General features: G+C 49.4%; 1 protein-coding gene across 3 annotated transcripts in view; it reads left to right on the top strand.

Moving 5' to 3' along the window:
* LOC135089421 (uncharacterized) overlaps window positions 1–20000 on the top strand; it is a 183930-nt gene that overhangs the window by 82315 nt on the left and 81615 nt on the right. For all 3 annotated transcript variants that reach the window (XM_063984964.1, XM_063984978.1, XM_063984967.1), the window contains exon 2: window positions 260–1513. In XM_063984964.1, the coding sequence (XP_063841034.1) occupies window positions 881–1513 (633 nt within the window). In that variant the 5' untranslated portion in view covers window positions 260–880. The remainder of the gene's footprint in view (window positions 1–259; window positions 1514–20000) is intronic.

Here is a 20000-nt window from a genome sequence, read left to right as displayed (position 1 = left end):
TAGTGAGGTTTGACTGTACTAATGTGAAAGTCAGCAGATATATAATGTTAGATAGAGAAAGTAAAGTGTAATGAAAGTCACATGATACATGATAACATTTTGTGTCGGGTGTAGAATATCTGGTTTTGAACAGGTCCAAGTTTACTTTCAGGTAGCTTTTTTTTTTTTTTTTTTACACCTACTTAAGTGAACGCCTCGCCCAGCAGTGAGGCGTGTCCCAATGAAATTACACTGACGACTTTTTTGTTTCTTTTTGCAGATGTAGTGTCCGTGTTGGTATGAGCTCGGTGCCCGGGGTGAGCCACGCCCACGCCGAGGCCGCCCACTCCGCCCACGCCCCCTCCCGCCCATTCCCGCCCTATAATTGTTTGGTGGACATGGAGCTGGGAGAAGGACTAACGGGCCGCCTGCTCGACACCCACAACCTACTCTTCGGGGACGGTTTCTCCGACAGCCTGTCCTCCCGTGTGGGCGTTGACGGCAATAGCGCCTACCGCCCCTGGGAAGCCGACCACCCAGGGGACCATCGCGCGGGGGACCACAGGCTCCACCCGCTAGCAGCCTCCTCCGCCCCCATCCAGGTGCTCACCCACACTCCCCCAGTGGCCGCAGCATCCACGGCCCACATCCCGCACTATCCACACGCCATCCCCACCTTCGGTGACTCCTACCCCCGAGCCATCCACACCCCCATGTCGCTCCACAACATCCTGTGCCACATAAGCTGCCGCCCTTCGACGCCTTCAGCCCGGAGCGAAGCGTGGGCAGCACCACGCCTTCACCGCTTCCGGCGTTCAACACGCTGCCCTCGCCTCACGCCCGCTACCCGCTGGTGCCGGCACCCGTGCAGGCTCGCGAGATTCCTACCATTCAGCAGCAGATGATGGACGAACGACACATTCGTATGTTCGAGTCTCCACAAGGCAGTGACCCTGTGCCCTCTTCCACCACGCCGGCACAAGTGTCGCCCAACACCCAGCCGCCCACTGGCTCCAGCGGCAGCACCTGCAGCAGTGGCAGCAGTAGTAGTAACACCAGCAACAACAATAGTGTAGCTCAACAGCAACAGCAGCCACAGTCCTTCGAGGGCAGCTCGTCGCAGCTGCGAGTAGAGGGGCCTGTGCGCTCTAACGTGAAGCGTGCGGGTCGCGCGGGATCCCTGGAAAGTTCTGAGAGTGACGCTTCCGTCTCTGGCACTGAGAACAGCGGCCAAGTGTCCAGCGTGTCCTCCACTGCCGTGAATAACTCGGACAACAACAACACACCCGCTGGCCTGGGTGCTGTCCCCTCTGTGCCCTGCTCAGAAGGGGGTTTTCGGCCCCCGCCCCCACAGCAGCCGCCCCCGCCTGGGGATGATCCACCTGAAAAACCTGTCAAGAAAAAGCGAAAACGTTGCGGCGACTGTGTCGGGTGCCAGCGGAAGGACAACTGCGGTGACTGTGCTCCCTGCAGGAACGACAAATCGCATCAGATCTGCAAGATGCGTCGCTGCGACAAACTGACTGAGAAGAGAGTAAGTACTCATTGTGTGTTGAGGCTTCGGCCTCCTTGGTACCTATCATCCTTCCTCAAGTCTTCCTCAGACGTCTTTTCTATATTTATTTGTTTTAAATGTATAACAATATCTTGTCCGCCTCTAGCACATGACAATGATGATAAATGTGTATTCGAGCCCCTCAAGCCCATTTGAGTGACTCACATTCTCGAGGCACGCCTTGATGTTCGTGGTGGGCGGCGTGCCGTGTTTGCTGCGTGCGGCACGTTTGGTATTCTTTGCTGTCGTTAGAGAAATGGCATTCCCCTTTTTTTCTCAAATGTCAGAGTTTAAATCCGTAACAGTCGTACCCTAGACTACATTCCTCGACCAAGCCGTCTACCTTGATTACGTGCTCATTAACTTCAGTAGAACGTGTGTGTGTGTGTGTGTGTGTGTGTGTGTGTGTGTGCATGCGTGCGTGCATGCGCGCGCGCGTGTGTGTGCGTGCGTGCGTGCATGCGTGCCCGTAAACCAAGTTAGACTACACACTGAAGTTTGCAGGTACGCTAAACAATACCCAATGAAGTCATGATAGTGAAGTCTGTGGGTTCCTGTGGCAGCTGTGTGACGAGGGCCGTGATGGACAGGCCTGTATTACACTCCATGCACGAGGGACACGCACGCAGACAGCCGCGTGACGCCCCGCTGCCCTCAGGTTGTGTTATTTCCTCCGGATAATGTTACTTCATGTCTCTCAGGGAAGCCGGTTTCCCGTGAATCATTTGTTGTGAAAACGTGCAATACTCTTTCAGGGGAGCAACACACACACACACACACACACACACACAAAGGCCCAATGTTGACTAAAGGTTCAGTGTCCCAGTTTTGATTATCATGGCTATTTTCTCTGTGAAGGGAAGGCGAAAGAAGTCACCAGTTTGAGTACAGAGAAGGGAGGCTTACGTCTTGCTTCACAACCCTATGACTAGACTCCCACGTAGAAAAGGAGGAAGAGACTCACACTCCGTCAATAAACAATTGTGTTTTTTAACGTAAATTTTCTAAGATTATTCTACACACACTCATCTTCGGACGACTCTGCTTTCCCTTTCTTCTTCTCCACTCCCTCCTCTCCTCCCTTCCTCCCTCTTCTCCTATCGGGAACTGCGGCTTTATCAAATTACGCGGTGGTGCGGTAAATTCATATCTTTTTCTGTTATTTTTTTGTGCGGTGGGCGATTACGAGGCGTTGAGGTGAAGAGTAAATGAACTTCCAGACAGTGTTCTCTCACCTGCTGCCTCACAGTAGCGCGTCTGTGAATGACACTTGAGTTTGTTTTGCCATTTTTTTGTCGGCCGGCTTCTAGCTACACGCGATATCACCAGTGTAAATGATGCTTGTGCACGTTAACTAAGCGGGCTGTTCCTCCGCCTCTGGAAACACACCAGCGCGTCTCTGTAAACGGCACCTGTGTGTACCTCGAGGGTAGTCTGGGTGTTGCTGGTGTTGTCGGTGCTCCCTCTCACCTCAGCCGGCGGAGTGACCCATAAGGGGAAGCCTTGAGGAGTACCTGAGGGCTGCGTCGCGTCATGAGGAAGCCCTTGTGGGAGTGAGTGATTCACGCCGCCTGGGCAGCACCCGCGGCGTGAGTGGAGCCTTGTGAGTCATCCTTGACCAACCTTGTGACTCACGACGAGGAGGAAGGGCACAGAACAGCGGGTCACTTGTAGCCGCCACGGGGGTGCTGGAGGCCGGAGATGGTAGGGGGGGACAAAAAAAAATAGCTTATCATGAAACTCAAATGCCAGTTAGATAATTAGAGCCAAGACCAGGAAGCTGAAGCGATGATCTGATAAATAATGTTTTCAGTATACGTATAGTCAGTCACTGTGGGCTGCTGGAGAGTAATACTACTGAGGAATAAGGTATGATTATGTTGTATCAGAGAGAGAGAGAGAGAGAGAGAGAGAGAGAGAGAGAGAGAGAGAGAGAGAGAGAGAGAGAGAGAGAGAGAGAGAGAGAGAGAGAGGCTGAACAATAAGAAAATAACAGAGAGGATAAACAGAGCAAGAACAAGATGGATGTATTGACGAAGGAATTGCTCGAATTAAAGTAGATTGGATGCAGGTGGGATGGGGGTGGATAGATGGAAGGAGGGAGTTGAAATAGATTTGCCCAGCGCAGCCAGTTGACGAAGGATAGAGGATGACTGGGGTGATCGTTCTTTTTTGTTTTTTGTCTTTTCTTTTCTTATCATATCAAGTTTGACCCTGATCTTTATCTTCCTGAGGGACAGTCGAATATTCATGGCTGGATATGAATCAAAGCCTCTGAGAATGAGAACACGATCGTCAACACCAAGGTAATCGCAACACACCACCACTGAAAGGCTGTACTGTAACACCTAGCCATCATTTAACATCACAATACAACAATACAATACAACAGCAACACCATGAACAACACAACTACACAATAAAGGCATGTCGGCCATCATACTCACCACCACCACCACTAGCACCACCACCATTACCATCCTATCAAACCAACATGCCCAACCGTCACTTGCTATCACACCACCACCACCACTTCCACCACCACAACACACTACGTACGTACCATCATTGACTCTTGCACAATATGGCCACACCACCTCGCTATCACCACCATTATCGCCGCAACATTGTCACCCCAACCAGCATGCAAATCAATCAATAACTACACCACATACAACACCACCACTTTTACACCACCACCGCCACCACCACCATCACCACCACACGGGCAGCTGAATGCGCCTGACGGATCCTCCCCTACCATGTGTCCGCCATTACCGTCAGTTTGGAGAGACCCGACCGGAAGTGAAGTAGTAATTAATATTTTTTTAATTATTCTGAGGTAATTTTCTCTCACTGACCCGTTTCCCTCCCCTCCTCCTCCTCCTCCTCCTCCTCCTCCTCCTCCTCCTCCTCCTCCTCCTCCTCCTCCTAACTTCCCTTCGGTTATCCCCCTAACCTGTATCTCCCTTTCTCTTATATTCTCCTCCTCCTCCTCCTCCTCCTCTTACTCTTCCCTCCTCCTCGTCATTTTTCTTTTTCGTCGTCTCTTTTGTCTGGTTCTTTGCTTCTCGCTTGCTTTCTCTCCCTCCGCTTATTTTGCCTTCCTCCTCCTCCTCCTCCTCCTCCTCCTCCTCCTTTTCGTCTCTCATATGTTCCCTTTCCCTTCCCGTCCTTCATTTCGAGACCTTCACCCCACCCTCCTCTTCACCCCTTCTTCCCCTCCTCCCTCACACCTTGTTCCCCAACATTTCCTGCACACCTCCCATGTTCTCCTCCAAACTCTTCTGCCTCTTACCTTCTTCATATCCCCATCCAGTCCTTCTTTTCCCTCTCACCTCATTTCTATCTCTCTCCTCTTTCCCATTCCTGATTTCCCTCTTATCTTCTCTCACCTCATTTCAGCTCATCTTCCCTTTCTCTCTTGCTTTCCTTCCCTTTCCTTTCCTTTTCCCTTTCCCCTCATCCAGTTCCCTCTCTTTTGCCCCGGCTCGGCGTGAGGTAAGCGAGTAGGGGAGGGGAGGTGAGAGAGGGGAAGGGAAGGGAGGAGGAGTATAGGTAGGGGACTCAGTTATTATCGTGGGCTACACCAGAGGACCGCCATGTTTTGTAACTGGTATTAACTGTTAATTAATCACAATCATGGCCGCTGTGTTAATTAGGCTAAAGCCCCGGATTTGCTAGGGACATTTTTTGGTGCCATTTATCCACAAAAAATCATCAACACCCTTTTTTTTTTTTAGCACGAAGCCAATGTTTGTAACTCATTATTAATTATTAGGACGTGATGGGCATGTGTGCGTGTGTTTTTGTTAGGTGTTTAGGGGTTGTGTTGTTTTGTGTGTGTGTGTGTGTGTGTGTGTGTGTGTGTGTGTGTGTGTGTGTGTGTTGGCAATGGGTGTGTATGTGTGTTGGAGGTTTGTTTGTTTTTGTGTTTGCCTGTGTGTTTGCGTGCTTGCTTGCTTGTGTGTGTGTGTGTGTGTGTGTGTGTGTGTGTGTGTGTGTGTGTGTGTGTGTGTGTGTGTGTGTGTGTGTGTGTGTGTGCGTGCGTGTGTGGTGATGACTTGGCTGCCTGGTGTGTATATGTGTGCATGTGTGAGTATGTGTTCTTTGTATGCATCCGTGTGTGTGTGTGTGTGTGTGTGTGTGTGTGTGTGTGTGTGTGTGTGTGTGTGTGTGTGTGTGTGTGTGTGTGTGTGTGCAGACCCTCCTGCTACACGACAGAATTCCCACACATACATATATTTTATCGACACATGAAATAAAAAATAAAATAGAAATCATCCTGGCCCGAGGCTCCGACACACCCGAAATTAATTAACAGATTCATAACGCCAATCCATCATTATCGGCCAAACATCAACACAACCTTATAAACAAACAATTGGAAGTGACGTGCTAGAAAGGGGCGTCAGGGAGGCGAGCACGCACGTGAAACCCGCACACCAGTAATGATAATAATAAATATCACGTAATGTTTATATTTATACCCCAATGAAACCTTGTATTTATTTATTTTTTCCTTTTTTTTTTTTTTTTTTTTTGGCCGTAATCTCGGATCTCAGAAATTACTTTAGTGAAGAAAGCGGATCCTTTGTGTGAGTGAAATGATGATACGTGATTTCTTTGCTTTCATACGCTTAAGATTGAAGATGATGACGAAATATACTACAAAAAAAAAAAGAATAATACAAAAGTGAGCTTCCTGGAATTATGGTTATCAATTTGCTGTATTTTTGTGTCTAATCGCATCGGATTTTCTCTTTTTTACAACCGAACGAGAGAGAAAAAAGAATAATAACAATGGATGACGTTTTATCGGACGGAGCTGGTAGGGATGGGGGATAGTGGTGGTGGTGGTGGTGGTGGTAGTGGTGGTGGCAGGGGTAGTGGTTTGGGAGGAGGGGAGAGAGAGAGAGAGAGAGAGAGAGAGAGAGAGAGAGAGAGAGAGAGAGAGAGAGAGAGAGAGAGAGAGAGAGAGAGAGAGAGAGAGAGAGAGGGGAGGGGGGAGATAAACTGAGGGGAGAGGAGGGATGGAGAGGCGGCTGTTCCGGACTGTATTCACTCCGGCTCTAAACGGATCGGTGGCATCGGATAGTGGTGGTGGCGGTGGTAGTGGTGGTGGTGGTGGTGGTGGTGGTGGTAGTAGTAGTAGTAGTGGTTCTGTCATCAGGATGCAGAACCTCCTGGCGGCGTATCTGAAACCTCTCATCTGTTACCTTGTCAGCTGCCCTTTCCCACGTCGGCCCGGGGGTGGTGTAGGAGAGCGGCAGGGGGGTACCCAGTGAGTTAAGGGGAAGTGGGTGGAGGTGGTGGTAGTAGTAGTAGTAGTAGTAGTAGTAGTAGTAGTAGTAGTAGTAGTAGTAGCATCCCCCCACCTCCACCATCGCCACCGTCGCCGTCTCCCTCTGTCCCTCCCACGGCCCGCTTACTAGAATGGACCCCAAATGCCATGCCGTGTCGCCTATATTAATGGCTCTTAATTCCCTCTTAATGATTGGTGATGTTTCGAGCGATTTAGGGCTTTGGACAGAATTGTTATAAAGGAGAACTGGGAAACTTTTTTATTTGCTTTTCGGGGGCGCTCGTCCGCAGTGAGAGATTTTGTGTCCCTAAACAGCGCACTGCCGCTGTTTGATTAGGTGTGCCACGGCGGGCTGTTTCATTAATTATTTTTCGCATTTCCGAGGGATTTAAAGCTTATGTGCAGCTGAAAATATAGAAAATTAAATTTGTTGGGCTGAAAGAGGGTTAGGGGTGAGGGAGAGGGATGGTGGGGAGGGAGAAGGCAGGGAGGGGTGGTGGGGGTGAAGCAATGACAGCAGTCCCAATGATCAGTAGTAGTATGTATGTATGTGTGTGTGTGTGTGTGTGTGTGTGTGTGTGTGTGTGTGTGTGTGTGTACATTTTCTATTGATGTTTCGTCACTGTCAGGATGATTTAATTTACGGAGAGAATAACAACCATACCATGTCTATTTTTCTTTCACTATTACACATGCTTTTACTTTTTCATCACCTTTTTTGTGGAGAACATTCTCTCTTCAACTAATTATACAAACATTATAGATGCAACACCACGTTCAGGTCAAAGTAGAAAAAATATATATCAAGTAAAGGTCACGGGATGAGAAAAAAAAGCTTGAAGTGGAATATAAGACGTGTAGGTGGAAGAAAAGAAAGGAAGAAAGGCAGATGATGAAAAGGAGTAGGAGGAGAAGAAGCAGGAGGAGGAGGAGGAGGAGGAGGAGGAGGAAGAGAATAATTGAGTGTTTGTCTCCCGGTGATACGCAAAAAAACAAGTTTGGTGAGGCAAAATAAGAAAGAGACGCGCTTTCAGAAGATTGTTCATCACCACCCCACCCTTCTCTCTCTCTCTCTCTCTCTCTCTCTCTCTCTCTCTCTCTCTCTCTCGACTCACCCGTGTCCTGTGTTCACCCACTCATCGCATGGGCCCGCCGTGTGAAGAAAGAAACAGCTCGAGAGGGTGACGGAGAACAAGAGCAAGGTGTGTAGCGGTAGGCATCAGAAGCTCCCTTGTACACGATGTAGAAATCCAGGCAAGGAGGGTGTAGAACAAGCCTTTAGTGTATGAGGGAAGTGTGATACAGACTGATGATATCGGCGTAGCGGAAAAAAAAAACAGTTCAGTTGACGAGTGAAGCAGACCCTGAAGCTGAACCTAGCGGGAATACTGGGGTTGTGTAGCGGACGTCAGGAAGAAGGTGCAGCAGAGCGTGTGTTCAGCAGGAAGGACAGGCTAGAGGGCTGCTCGGTGTATGAGAAAGGGAGATACAGCAGGCAGGCTTGTCAGTATACAGCAGGAGGAAAGGGATTGGATACAGCTGCAGCAAACCGTGAGTGAAGTAGGCCAGGATATGAGAGGGTTGTATTGTAGATGGTGGGTAGTTTCGGGCATTGGGGGGAGAGGGGTTAGAGTTAGTAGTACGGCAATAAGAGTAGGAGCAACAGTAACAACAATAAGAGGCCAACCCACCGGCTGTTGCAAGCATGTCATCAGTATCAGGTGTCAGCCGGTGGTGGTGCCGCTTCAGAGAAAACTGCGTCATGATGCTGTATTGGTTAGTATTTCCTTCCTGCCTGTCTGTCCCTCACGCTCCTCTGCTTCAGACGGACGTGGCTCGCATATCTCTGGCTAAACTATCTCCTCCTCCTCCTCCTCCTCCTCCTCCTCCTCCTCCTCCTCCTCCTCCTCCTCCTCCTCCTCCTCCTCCTCCTTCAGCAGCTGTGTACACGTAGCTCTTGTATACATGTGGGCCACGTATACATGTAGGTGTTCACAAGTATTCTGGAAGGAGAGCATGGCGGAGGAAGGAGTGGGTCAGGAGAAACTGGAGGGAAGGAGAGACGGCTGAGAGAGAGAGAGAGAGAGAGAGAGAGAGAGAGAGAGAGAGAGAGAGAGAGAGAGAGAGAGAGAGAGAGAGAGAGAGAGAGAGCGCAGCGTGGGGTAAGGGGGGGGGGTTGTAGTAATGTAGGGGTGCCGGGCGCCGTAGGCTGAGGCGCGGTCCTCCCTCTTGGGCGTGTGTGGGCGTGCAGACGGACGCTGATCAATATTTAGGGGCAAGGAGGTGTTATATGTCGCAAATCTTGAGTGTGTATGTGTGTGTGTGTGTGTGTGTGTGTGTGTGTGTGTGTGTGTGTGTGTGTGTGTAAAGACTGCCTTTTAGTTTGTTGTTTGGCATTTGGAACGAAAAGTGTGTGTGTGTGTGTGTGTGTGTGTGTGTGTGTGTGTGTGTGTGTGTGTGTGTGTGTGTGTGTGTGTGTGTGTGTGTGTGTGTGTGTGTGTGTCAGTCAAGGTGTGGCCCCGGTGGTCGTCGCCACAGCCTAGCAACACACACACACACACACACACACACACACACACACACACACACACACACACACACCCGCGGCCAGTCTTGAGTTCGCGTCTCCCTCACCCACACGGCGCCACATCCTGCAGGGGAGTTTCCTTTATAATTTAACCTTATGAAACTCCAGCGTGTGTGTGTGTGTGTGTGTGTGTGTGTGTGTGTGTGTGTGTATGTGTGTGGCGAGCAGCGGTAAGAGGATGTAACCCCAGAGCACTAAATCTCACTTCTATTGTCTTGACGCGGGACAATAATCATCTTGCCGAATAATTAAACCCCTAATAAAGGCCCATTGTTTCTTATCTTCATCTTCGTCGAAATAAAAAAAAGAAAAAAAGAAAAAATAGGGAGGAGTAGGAGATAGGAGGAGGAGGAGGAGGAGGAGGAGGAGGAGGAGGAGGATATGAATCACACAGGCTGCGTTGGAAGACTGCCTGCTGACTGTTTCATGAACTACCCACGTTGTATGTACAGTAATTCCACGAACATTCAAACGCAGAACAGCACAGCTCCACCCGCAGCACACACAGCAGGAGCATCGGCCTCACTTAGTGCCGACCGGAGGTTACTTGAGAATTGATGACAGCTGCCATAACCGGTTTTGGCAGTAACCGGTTGCCGGGGCTGAGAGGACAGGAGGAGGGACGGTATAGGAGAGGAAGGGAGGAAGGAAGGGAGGGAAGGAGCACGGGGGGGACGCTAGATGCAGGGTGTGTAAGGAGTAGTGGGGAATGGTGTGTTTGGAACAGAGAGAGAGAGAGAGAGAGAGAGAGAGAGAGAGAGAGAGAGAGAGAGAGAGAGAGAGAGAGAGAGAGAGAGAGAGTCCACTATAAGACATATCCATAAGTTCAAACAGTAGCAAATTAGGGAAAGAAAATAACACAAGAAAGGAATAGAAATTAGACATAAATTAGACACAAAAAGGAGTAGGAGAAGGAAGGAAGGAAGGAATGGAGGAAATGGAAGAATAGAGGGGTCGAGGAGGGCCAGAGGAGGTGAAGGTGGTTCGGTTCTGGCCTCGGCTGTATCTTTATAGGGGTCGTTCACAGGTTTATAGTCTCGGGAAGGAGGGTAGAGGGCGGCTCCCGTGCTCGAGGGGTACGGGGAGGGGAGCGAGGAAGGGAAGGCAAAGTGGCTGAGGGGAGGGAAAGGAGGGAAGGAGAAGGAGGAGAGGGAAGGGAGGGAAAAAGGTGAGATGACTTGCATACGAAGGTTTGGACGAGAGGCTAAGAAAGGTGGGAAGGAGGAAAAGGATGCCCCCTCAGCGTTCCTTTCTTCCTTCCTGTTTCTTCTTAGTCATCCTCTCCCCTGCCTCCCCTCCTTCCTTCCTTCCTTCCTTCCCTCCCCTTCCTCTTCCTCTCCCCTCCTTTCTCAATGGCCTGTGTGGCGGCGTTTCACCTTCTTCTTTATTACTCCTCGCCATTGACTCCTTGACGTATATATGCATCGCAATTTATTTATTGTTTAATTTCTCTCCTCCACGGAACACACACACACACACACACACACACACACACACACACACACACACACACACACACACACACACACACACACACACACACACACACACTTTTACTCTCCCACGGACACACTGAGTATTGGCCGCATACAAACATACGTACACCCCCCACACGAACAGTCATTGGCACGCACACAACGCCAAGATCAAGCCATGGGTGCCGACACGCAAGCACACGGAGGCACATGCACGCATACGACATGACCACAACACGCACACTCCTCCATCATACTGTTTGACCTTCGCTACTATGTGTACCTCTGCCTTTCTGAACACTAGATGTACTTTCACAACCACCACTACTACTACTACTACTACTACTACTACTACTACTACTACTACTGCTGCTGCTGCTGCTGCTGCTGCTGTTGCTGCTGCTTCTGCTGCTGCTGCTGCTGATGCTGCTGATGCTGCCTCTGCTGCTGCTGCTGCGTGGAATATAAATGTCGATGGCGTCTTGCTTCAGCTTGTTTGATCACTAGATTCTTCTCGTTCCCCCGTGCATTCATCGGCCATCCCGTCACCGCCGCCGCCGCCACCGCCCCACCCACCACCACTACCACCACCACCACCATTGTCACCGTTGTATATTTGCCAGTGAGAGCAGAGATGCACTAGTAACTCAGAGGCACTTGAGTTTATTTCTTGTTCTGCGTCTGTTTTTGACCATTTGTGTTTTGGCTCTGGCAGGCTGCTACCTATATGTGCGTGTGTGTGTGTGAGTGTGTGTGTGTGTGTGTGTGTGTGTGTGTCCAGTCTTTGCCAAGAGGATTGAGACACGGGCGTCCCTAACCCTCAGCTCAGCCTCTGTGGCCTGTCCGGTTATTGTCGCCAGTCGTGAAACATCTGCTAGCCAACCCCCCACCCCCCATCACCACCACCACCCCCTTACCCCCAAAAACGCTACCCTCCCACCACCCTCCCACCACCCATCAACCCACTAGTCCCCCAGCCCCCATTTCCACCAACCCAACACCCCCTCCCGCCTCCCTCCCACCACCTACCCTACACCCCCCACCTTCCCATCACCCCCACCCCACCCACCGAGTCTCGTCACGCGGGGAACGCATCGACTTGTGGCCGAAATTGCCTTTACACGATCGATATTCTGTACCCCCGCAGCACCGCCACCCAGGTCCTCCCTTAGCACCCGAATTGTTCACCTCCAGACACACACACACACACGCAGACAGAGAGAGAGAGAGAGAGAGAGAGAGAGAGAGAGAGAGAGAGAGAGAGAGAGAGAGAGAGAGAGCAGTGCAGCAAGTATATATTAACGTATGTAAGACTTCCAATTACTCCTCGCCACCGCACCCAAACTTCCACCCCCTGTGAGAACTTAATGTTACACTTTTGGTCTGAAAAGAAAGAGTGGCGGCGTTGGAGAGGGAGAGAGAGAGAGAGAGAGAGAGAGAGAGAGAGAGAGAGAGAGAGAGAGAGAGAGAGAGAGAGAGAGAGAGAGAGAGAGAGAGAGAGCGTCCGGGGAGAGAAAGAGAAAGAAAAAAATAAATAAATAAAAGTAAAATACTCTTGCCATTAATTACGACATGTTCATCGGCAACCTCCATTCCCCCGGCAGCCAGTCGATAACGCGGCCGCTCCTAAGGCCCTTTTTCCCCTGCGAGTGACCGACAACTGGACCTAATCGAATTTCTGGCGATGGATGGCCCCAACGCTGTAATTCGGACGGAGGAGTAACTCTGACTCGGACTGACGGCTTGTAAAACATCAAAGGCCAGACATGCTAATAAGTGGAGCGGGTGAGACGGTGGTTACAGAAAGCAAACCGGCTAGATATGGAACCACTGGGCATGCTGTATGGCGATAGAGAAGACTGCCGGGGTATCGGGCGTGGTGTCTGGTGTGTGTAAGGCCTCGGGGTACGTAGTGAGGCTGCGGGTCTGGCGTATAGCGTAGAGGGTGCAGCGGGGCATGGCGTAGATGGCGGTGGGTGTGCAGCTGGGGATGGCAGGGCTGAGCTTGATACAGTGCTGTGGGGACGCGGGCCGCAGCTGTTGGTTGCCGCAGATGACTGGTTGTCGTGTAGCGCATAATGATGTTGCATACTGTGCCGGGGAGTGAGAGAGAGAGAGAGAGAGAGAGAGAGAGAGAGAGAGAGAGAGAGAGAGAGAGAGAGAGAGAGAGAGAGACGCATGCTCTTGTGCTGTGCAATGCTGTATTGTGCTGTGGTGAATGTGAATGGTGATTGTAGATATTGGGGGAAGGAGGACAAGGCGTAAAAGCTTGTAGGGCAAAGACTACATCAGGCGTATAGTTGTAATTTATTTGAGTTTTCTCTCTCTCTCTCTCTCTCTCTCTCTCTCTCTCTCTCTCTCTCTCTCTCTCTCTCTCTCTCTCGTTTTTTTTTGCGTCACTGTGATGTCAACAGGATGTGTATGTCTCTGCGTCTTTGATTCTCGCTACTTTTTTTGTTAGTGGAAGGAAATGTAGGTCGGGACGCCGCCTAACGCTCACCAAATAAAAAACAGGGACATGAAAAAAAAAGAAGGTTCCCTCCCAAATTTACATATAAAAACTTTGTACCAATAACGCGAAGGTTGATGTAGCAATGAAACACTCCTCGTAACTACCCTCCCCTTTCTCTCTCTCTCTCTCTCTCTCTCTCTCTCTCTCTCTCTCTCTCTCTCTCTCTCTCTCTCTCTCTCTCTCTCCTAGTTAGTGTAAAGTTACCAGTGGTGTACTCAAGACTGCCACTTCCGGAGTAGTAGCACAAAATTAGAAGCAGAGATTCGCCTCATTCCACGTAAGTGTCTTCATCTCGCTCGGTTTGTCGCTGAACTGCCTGGACTTTATTGGGCGGCCCGTCGACGGCATGCCTGGCCTGCGAAGAATTAATGACATACTACACACCACATTCAGTAAAATTTGTCGGCGGCGTGTGTGAACAGTTGGCGGTGGCGCTGCTTGTCGCGTGCTGGGAATATGATGCGATTGATGCTGGCGCGGGGCGTATTTATGGCTCTGGACCGATGTGCGATAGGTGGCTTAGTGGGGCGAGGGGTGGGGGGAGAGGGGAGGCGGCAGTAAGGGCAGTAAGGCAGACGGGAGGTCGCGTCCTCGAGGCGCCGCAGCACGCCCGTCACCGTGATCTCGAATGCAGATTCATTAAGTGCGAGACGTATTCGGGGAGCGGCGTAGTGGCGGCGTGAGATACGCGGGCCCGCATGCAATAACCCGCGGCGTATATTGGCGCATTAATCATCAAGTCGAAGCATTTCTTTGGATTTGGAGAGACCAGATGCTGTTTGATCCACGAGCCACCGCCGCCTCAGCGTCCATTAGGGTGATGAGGCTTCACTTTATTATAGAATTTACGACCTAATCGACACTAAGACTTTGGATAAACATTAGGCCCAGCCCTGTAACCCCACGCCGGCCCCAGTACGGGCGTGCGTGCAGTAAAGGTCGCACGGGGACTTCGCCTGTACGGTCCGCGGCACGTGCGCCTACGGGTCGGTTTCGGTTTTATTCCCGCCTCGAATTCGACCTTAGTGACGCGTTTTGAAGCGATCGATAAAGCCCCAGGACCTCCATACACCAAATTGCGTGTGGAACCTCGCTTGTCACTGGCGGAGCTGCTCGCCTGTTTCTCTCGCACTTTCTCATTCTCTCTCTCCTACTCCTTCCTTTCTCTTTCTCCCTCCACATATATTCATAAGCTGACTCTGCCCTCACTAAACACACACGAAGCTTTATTTATTATTTATATTTTCTTTGTTTTCTTTTGTTGTCGCTCCTGAAAGCCTCACTCTCCTGTTGGTGGCTGCAAGTCGTGGTCACCGCCTCTGTTCCAACCCTGCCCCCCTTACCTCACCACCACCACCACTACCTTCCTCCTCCTCCTTCTCCTCCTCCTCCTCCTCCTCCTCCTCCTCCTCCTCCTCCTCCTCCTCCTCCTCCTCCTCCCGACCACAGTCTCCCTCCCCACTCCTTCAGCCACCACCACCACCACCCCACCAGGGACGCCCGGCCTGGCTCGGTTGGGCTCGAGGCAAGTTGAGTCACCAAGTCTTAGCTTAGAATTTTAGCAAGACTTGGGCCGAGGCAGGAAGGGAGGGAAGGAGGGAGGGACTTGGAGTCGTCGGGGACAAGTTTTCTGTGACGCCTTAGCCTGTGTAGAGGTGGTGGTGGTGATGAGTGAGGTATTTTGGCAGCTTTCAAGTCTCTCTCTCTCTCTCTCTCTCTCTCTCTCTCTCTCTCTCTCTCTCTCTCTCTCTCTCTCTCTCTCTCTCTCTCTCTCTCTCTCTCTCTCTCTCTCTCTCATATATATTTTCAGGCAACTTTTACGTAGTAGTACATGTCTTTGTCTCTCTATTTACAGCCCTATCCACACCGCCCCTCCACTCACCCCTTGATCCTCTCACACTCCCCTTAACCCCCCTCATGTGCCGCCCTTCCCTTTGGCCTAAATTGCGCTCCCTTTTTCCTTTTATTAGGACGTAACGTGGAGGTAAATCTTAATTAGTGGCTGCCACGTTACTCGGACGAGCTGGGCGAGGCTGCTGAGAGTCCCTGTAATAGTAGTAGTAGTAGTAGTAGCAACAGTAGTAGTAGTAGTAGTAGTAGTTGTTGTTGTAGTAGTAGTAGTAGCAGCTGTAGTAGTGGTAGTGGTGGTGGTGGTGACTAATAATAAGGAAGAGGAGCGTCGTTGATGTGGTAGAAGCAATAATACAAACCCATTCTAGTGTACGTAGATTCATATCCAGCTCAGGGCAAGCAGCTGAGACCCATCCAAATCAGCTGCCCATCCATCCCTCGGGGCTCTGGTCGATGAAAGAACGCCCAGGGCAACGCCGGGAAAGGATAACACTAGTAAAGCGGGACGATGCCTCGGTCGGGTCCCAGTAACCAGTATTTCTAAGCCGGGAATACACAGACGAGCTAGAAGTTGAAATTCCCGAATCTTTCTTTGCGTAACCTTCCTTTGGTGAGAGTTTAGTGTTTGAAAAAAATGTTATAGATGATGAGAAATTAAGGTTGTATTATTGTAACCGTTTTGTACTTTACTAATGGTTATGTATCTTACTGGATTATTGTATATTATGTGTGGTTAGGTATAATTTTCCAGAGAGAGAGAGAGAGAGAATATAGTATTATATACGAAGAAGAGGAACAGAAATTAGACTGGGAGGATGGCTGATCACCAGTAGAGCGTGGATGGGTGGCCGGTGGGTGTAGGGGAGGGGTAGGGGGTAGACACTCGGGGTAAAAGACCAGTGATGGGGTTGGGGGGAGGGAGGTGATGGAGTTAGTTGGTCAGGGGGTGGTGGGTGATTTTGGAGGTGGGGGGAGGGCTGCGCGTGATGTAATAGAGGGAAGAGTAAAAGGGGGTAGGGGAGGAAGAGGGAGGGGGAAGGGGGGAAGGGAAGCACTGAGTCACTCCTCCGGGGAAAACAAAGTAGGGTTGATTGACCCCCCAACTTCACCCCCCGTCCCCCTCTCATCCCTTGATTTGCAGTGTAGGGGTGGGGGGGGGTGAGAGGGAAGGGGACAGGGAGGGATGGTAGGAAGGCTGACTGGATACACCACTCAGCATCCCCCTCCCCCTCCCCCTCCCATCCCTACCCTCCTCCCATGCACCACCCCTCTCCCCCAATTTTGCAATGTAGAGGCAGTGACCCTCCGTCCCTCCCTGCCCCTCCCTCCATCCCTCTCTCCATCTCTCTCCTGTCGTCGCTTCCCTCATGCAAAGTGGAAAGGGGGAGCGCTGCCCCTTCGCACACTCCCTCCCCTGCCCTCCCCTCATCAGCCAGGCTCATACACTTACCCTTTCCTCGCTTAATAGATAAAAATGTGGCCTTTTTTTCAGTAGCAAGTGTAATCCTGTTATTAGCTCTTCTTAGTTATATAGCGCTTATTTAGATATTGGTGTGTCTTCATTTATTCTTTAATTTGTGTATTTTTTTTTATTGAGAGAGAGAGAGAGAGAGAGAGAGAGAGAGAGAGAGAGAGAGAGAGAATGCGTGCATATATTTACTCATTAGCTCCTTCTGTTTTCATCTACTCGGGTAAATCGCTCCATTTTCTCTCTCCCCTACAGTACCTCCTCCCTCCCTCCCTCCCTCCCTCCCTCCCTCCCTCCCTTCCTCTGTGTGTGTGTGTGTGTGTGTGTGTGTGTGTGTGTGTGTGTGTGTGTGTGTGTGTACATACGCGCGCGCCGTTTCGATATTAATGATGTTTACGACGAGTGTCCCGCACGGTCGACTTCCACGCGGGTTGAAAAAAAAGTGTAAAAAAAAAAAAAATGGGGATAAATAAATATGAAAAAAAAAAGATACAACAACCTTTATCCCTGATTTTTGACAACGGAACTGATGCAGCATCGTCACCTAACAGAGTGATTCATGGCGTTAGAACGAGAAGTATTTTTTGTTCTGTTTTTTTTTCAGTTACGTTTGGCTTTATGCATTTCATATGGTAGTGGTAGCGGTGGTGGTGGTGGTGGTGGTGGTGGTAAGGGGTGGTAGTGATAGTGAGCCAAAGTAGGGAACAGGGAGAGAGGGACGGAGGGAGGCACAGAGGTGGGAAAAATAATAATGAATAAACCCTGTGGGGACGATGGAAGGAAAAAGAAAAAAAAATTGTATTGATATGTAGCGGTGCCGGGAATTGTATCAGTGTCAAATGGTTGTGGCGGATGACTGTGTGTGTGTGTGTGTGTGTGTGTGTGTGTGTGTGGTGTCGGTGCTGCGATCATGAGGCCCAGGGGCTGGTTGGGTTGGTTAGGCTGGTTGGGCTGGTTGGGTGGTGGTGGTGGTGTTGCGATGATTTTATTGATAATGATGAAAGGGACAGGCGGGCGTCCTGACTATATTTAGGGGGAGACTCTGGGAATTACCGGTCGAGGCTCCCCGTTTTGAGCTAATTAAAAGTGAAACCCAACATACGCTTCACTTTATAATGCGCATTACGTGACGCACTTGCTACTTTGTGCCGAAGGGAGCGACACACACACACACACACACACACACACACACACACACACACACGAAAACTATACATGTAAATCATAATTACTCTATTTGTTAAAGTAGTGTTTCTTTGTTAAGATAATGAGGTTGAATGAGGGATGTACTAGGAACTACGTAGGCACGTTTGACCGGTTAGGTTAGGCGCAGAGAGAGAGAGAGAGAGAGAGAGAGAGAGAGAGAGAGAGAGAGAGAGAGAGAGAGAGAGAGAGAAAGGAGGCAGTGGTGAGGAAGAAAGAATGATTACATAAGAATTTTACAGAGGTAGCAGTGTGTGTGTGTGTGTGTGTGTGTGTGTGTGTGTGTGTGTGTGTGTGTGTGTGTGTGTGTGTGTGTGTGTGTGTGTGTGTTTACGCCCTTCTCGGTAATCGTCATTCCTGTGTTTGTGTTCAGCAGGTGTTTCTCTCTCTCTCTCTCTCTCTCTCTCTCTCTCTCTCTCTCTCTCTCTCTCTCTCTCTCTCTCTCTCTCTCTCTCTCTCTCTGGTTTGCATGTCCTCCCCAGCTATTTTGTTTATCTTGCTGCGTGTCGATTGTTTATCAACGTATTTTCTTTAATGTTGCACTAACCAGTAGCTTGGTCGTCCTTGTCGCTCTTGTTGCTGTTGTTTTGTTGTTGTTGTTGTTGTTGTTGTTGTTGTTGTGACATAATACCTATTTTTTTTCGTTTGTTTTTTTGTTTTCTAGTTAAACATCGTATTCCGCTTTTTTGTGCATTATTATTTTATTTTATTTTTATTTTTATTTTTTATTTCTTTTTTGTATGGGTATTCACTCGTGTTTCATGCTTTTTTTTTCTATTGACTTTATTGTTATTGTTTTGATGCTTCGGTCTTTAATGCCCGCTGTTATTTTTGCATTTGTTATCGCTTTTATCAAATTTATTTGTATTTTTATGTACTTTTTCGCCCTTCACATATTTTTTCGCGCTGCAGTGTGTGTTTACAAGTTTGTTTATTGGAAAAGTGTGTTTGTTCGCTTGTGTTTATTTCTCCGCGTTTATTTGTTGGTGTGTCAGCGGGAGGTCGTGGGCGAACCAGCGAACCAGGCAGTACTGGACATACTCGTACCTCCGAGTGACGAACCGGCGGGCAGCTGAGGGATGCCCCGTGAGGGACGCCCCTCCTGACAGGCAATCGTTGGTCCGATAACCGACCACTGCTAGCCACCGCGGCCAGCATGAAGCCTCACGAATCCCGAAATGAACCGGCGTGTGAACCGAGCCCTGATTATGCCGCTGAATAAGAGGCTGATGTAGCTATAAACCGAAATAAACTAAGCGGCTATAAATCACTCAAGAATCACTTTTTAGAGAGAATATTTTTTTTCCATTCGTCACGCCCCTGAAAAGAGTAAGAATAGAAAAACAAAACATAATCATTGGAATAAATCTATATAACTCGTAGCTCGCGTTTCGAAACCTTATTTGAGTCGAACCTCCTTATTGGACCATTTTTAGAAATACAATCATCGGAAAAAAAAAAAGTGCGGAGAAAAACAACAGTAGACAAAAATAAAAATGACAGACAGGAAACAAGAGAGAAACCAAGGTACGCTTTTAGCATCCTCAGCCTCACTAATAATCCCCTCACACAGAGAGAGAGAGAGAGAGAGAGAGAGAGAGAGAGAGAGAGAGAGAGAGAGAGAGAGAGAGAAAGGAAGAAAAAAAGGAGCCAGACGTCCACATTTTTTGAATAACCCTTCAGCTGACGAATGAAAAATAATAACAGCTAAAAAGGAAAGCAGATAAATGTGACAGGCGCTCTAATATAAGGCCGGGCCGTAAATTCACTCCTTTTAAAATAATTTGCATTGCATCAATCTTTGAATTGCGTCCTGCATCCCGACCCGTTAGTCTTTTTTTTATTCTATTTTATTTTATTTTTTATTTTTGTTTTTTGTTATTTTCCCCCTATCATATATATATCTGTCTCTCTCTCTCTCTCTCTCTCTCTCTCTCTCTCTCTCTCTCTCTCTCTCTCTCTCTCTCTCTCTCTCTCTCTCTCTCTCTCCCTCCCCATTTTTACGTTCTCCCTCTCTTCATCGCTAGCTCTGTCATGTTCCGGTATTCCATGTATATTTTTTTTC

Source organism: Scylla paramamosain, chromosome 3, assembly GCF_035594125.1.
Source record: "Scylla paramamosain isolate STU-SP2022 chromosome 3, ASM3559412v1, whole genome shotgun sequence".
NCBI lineage: Eukaryota > Metazoa > Arthropoda > Malacostraca > Decapoda > Portunidae > Scylla > Scylla paramamosain.
The sequence above is the reverse complement of the archived record's forward strand: the minus strand, read 5'-3'. Positions and strand labels throughout refer to the sequence as shown.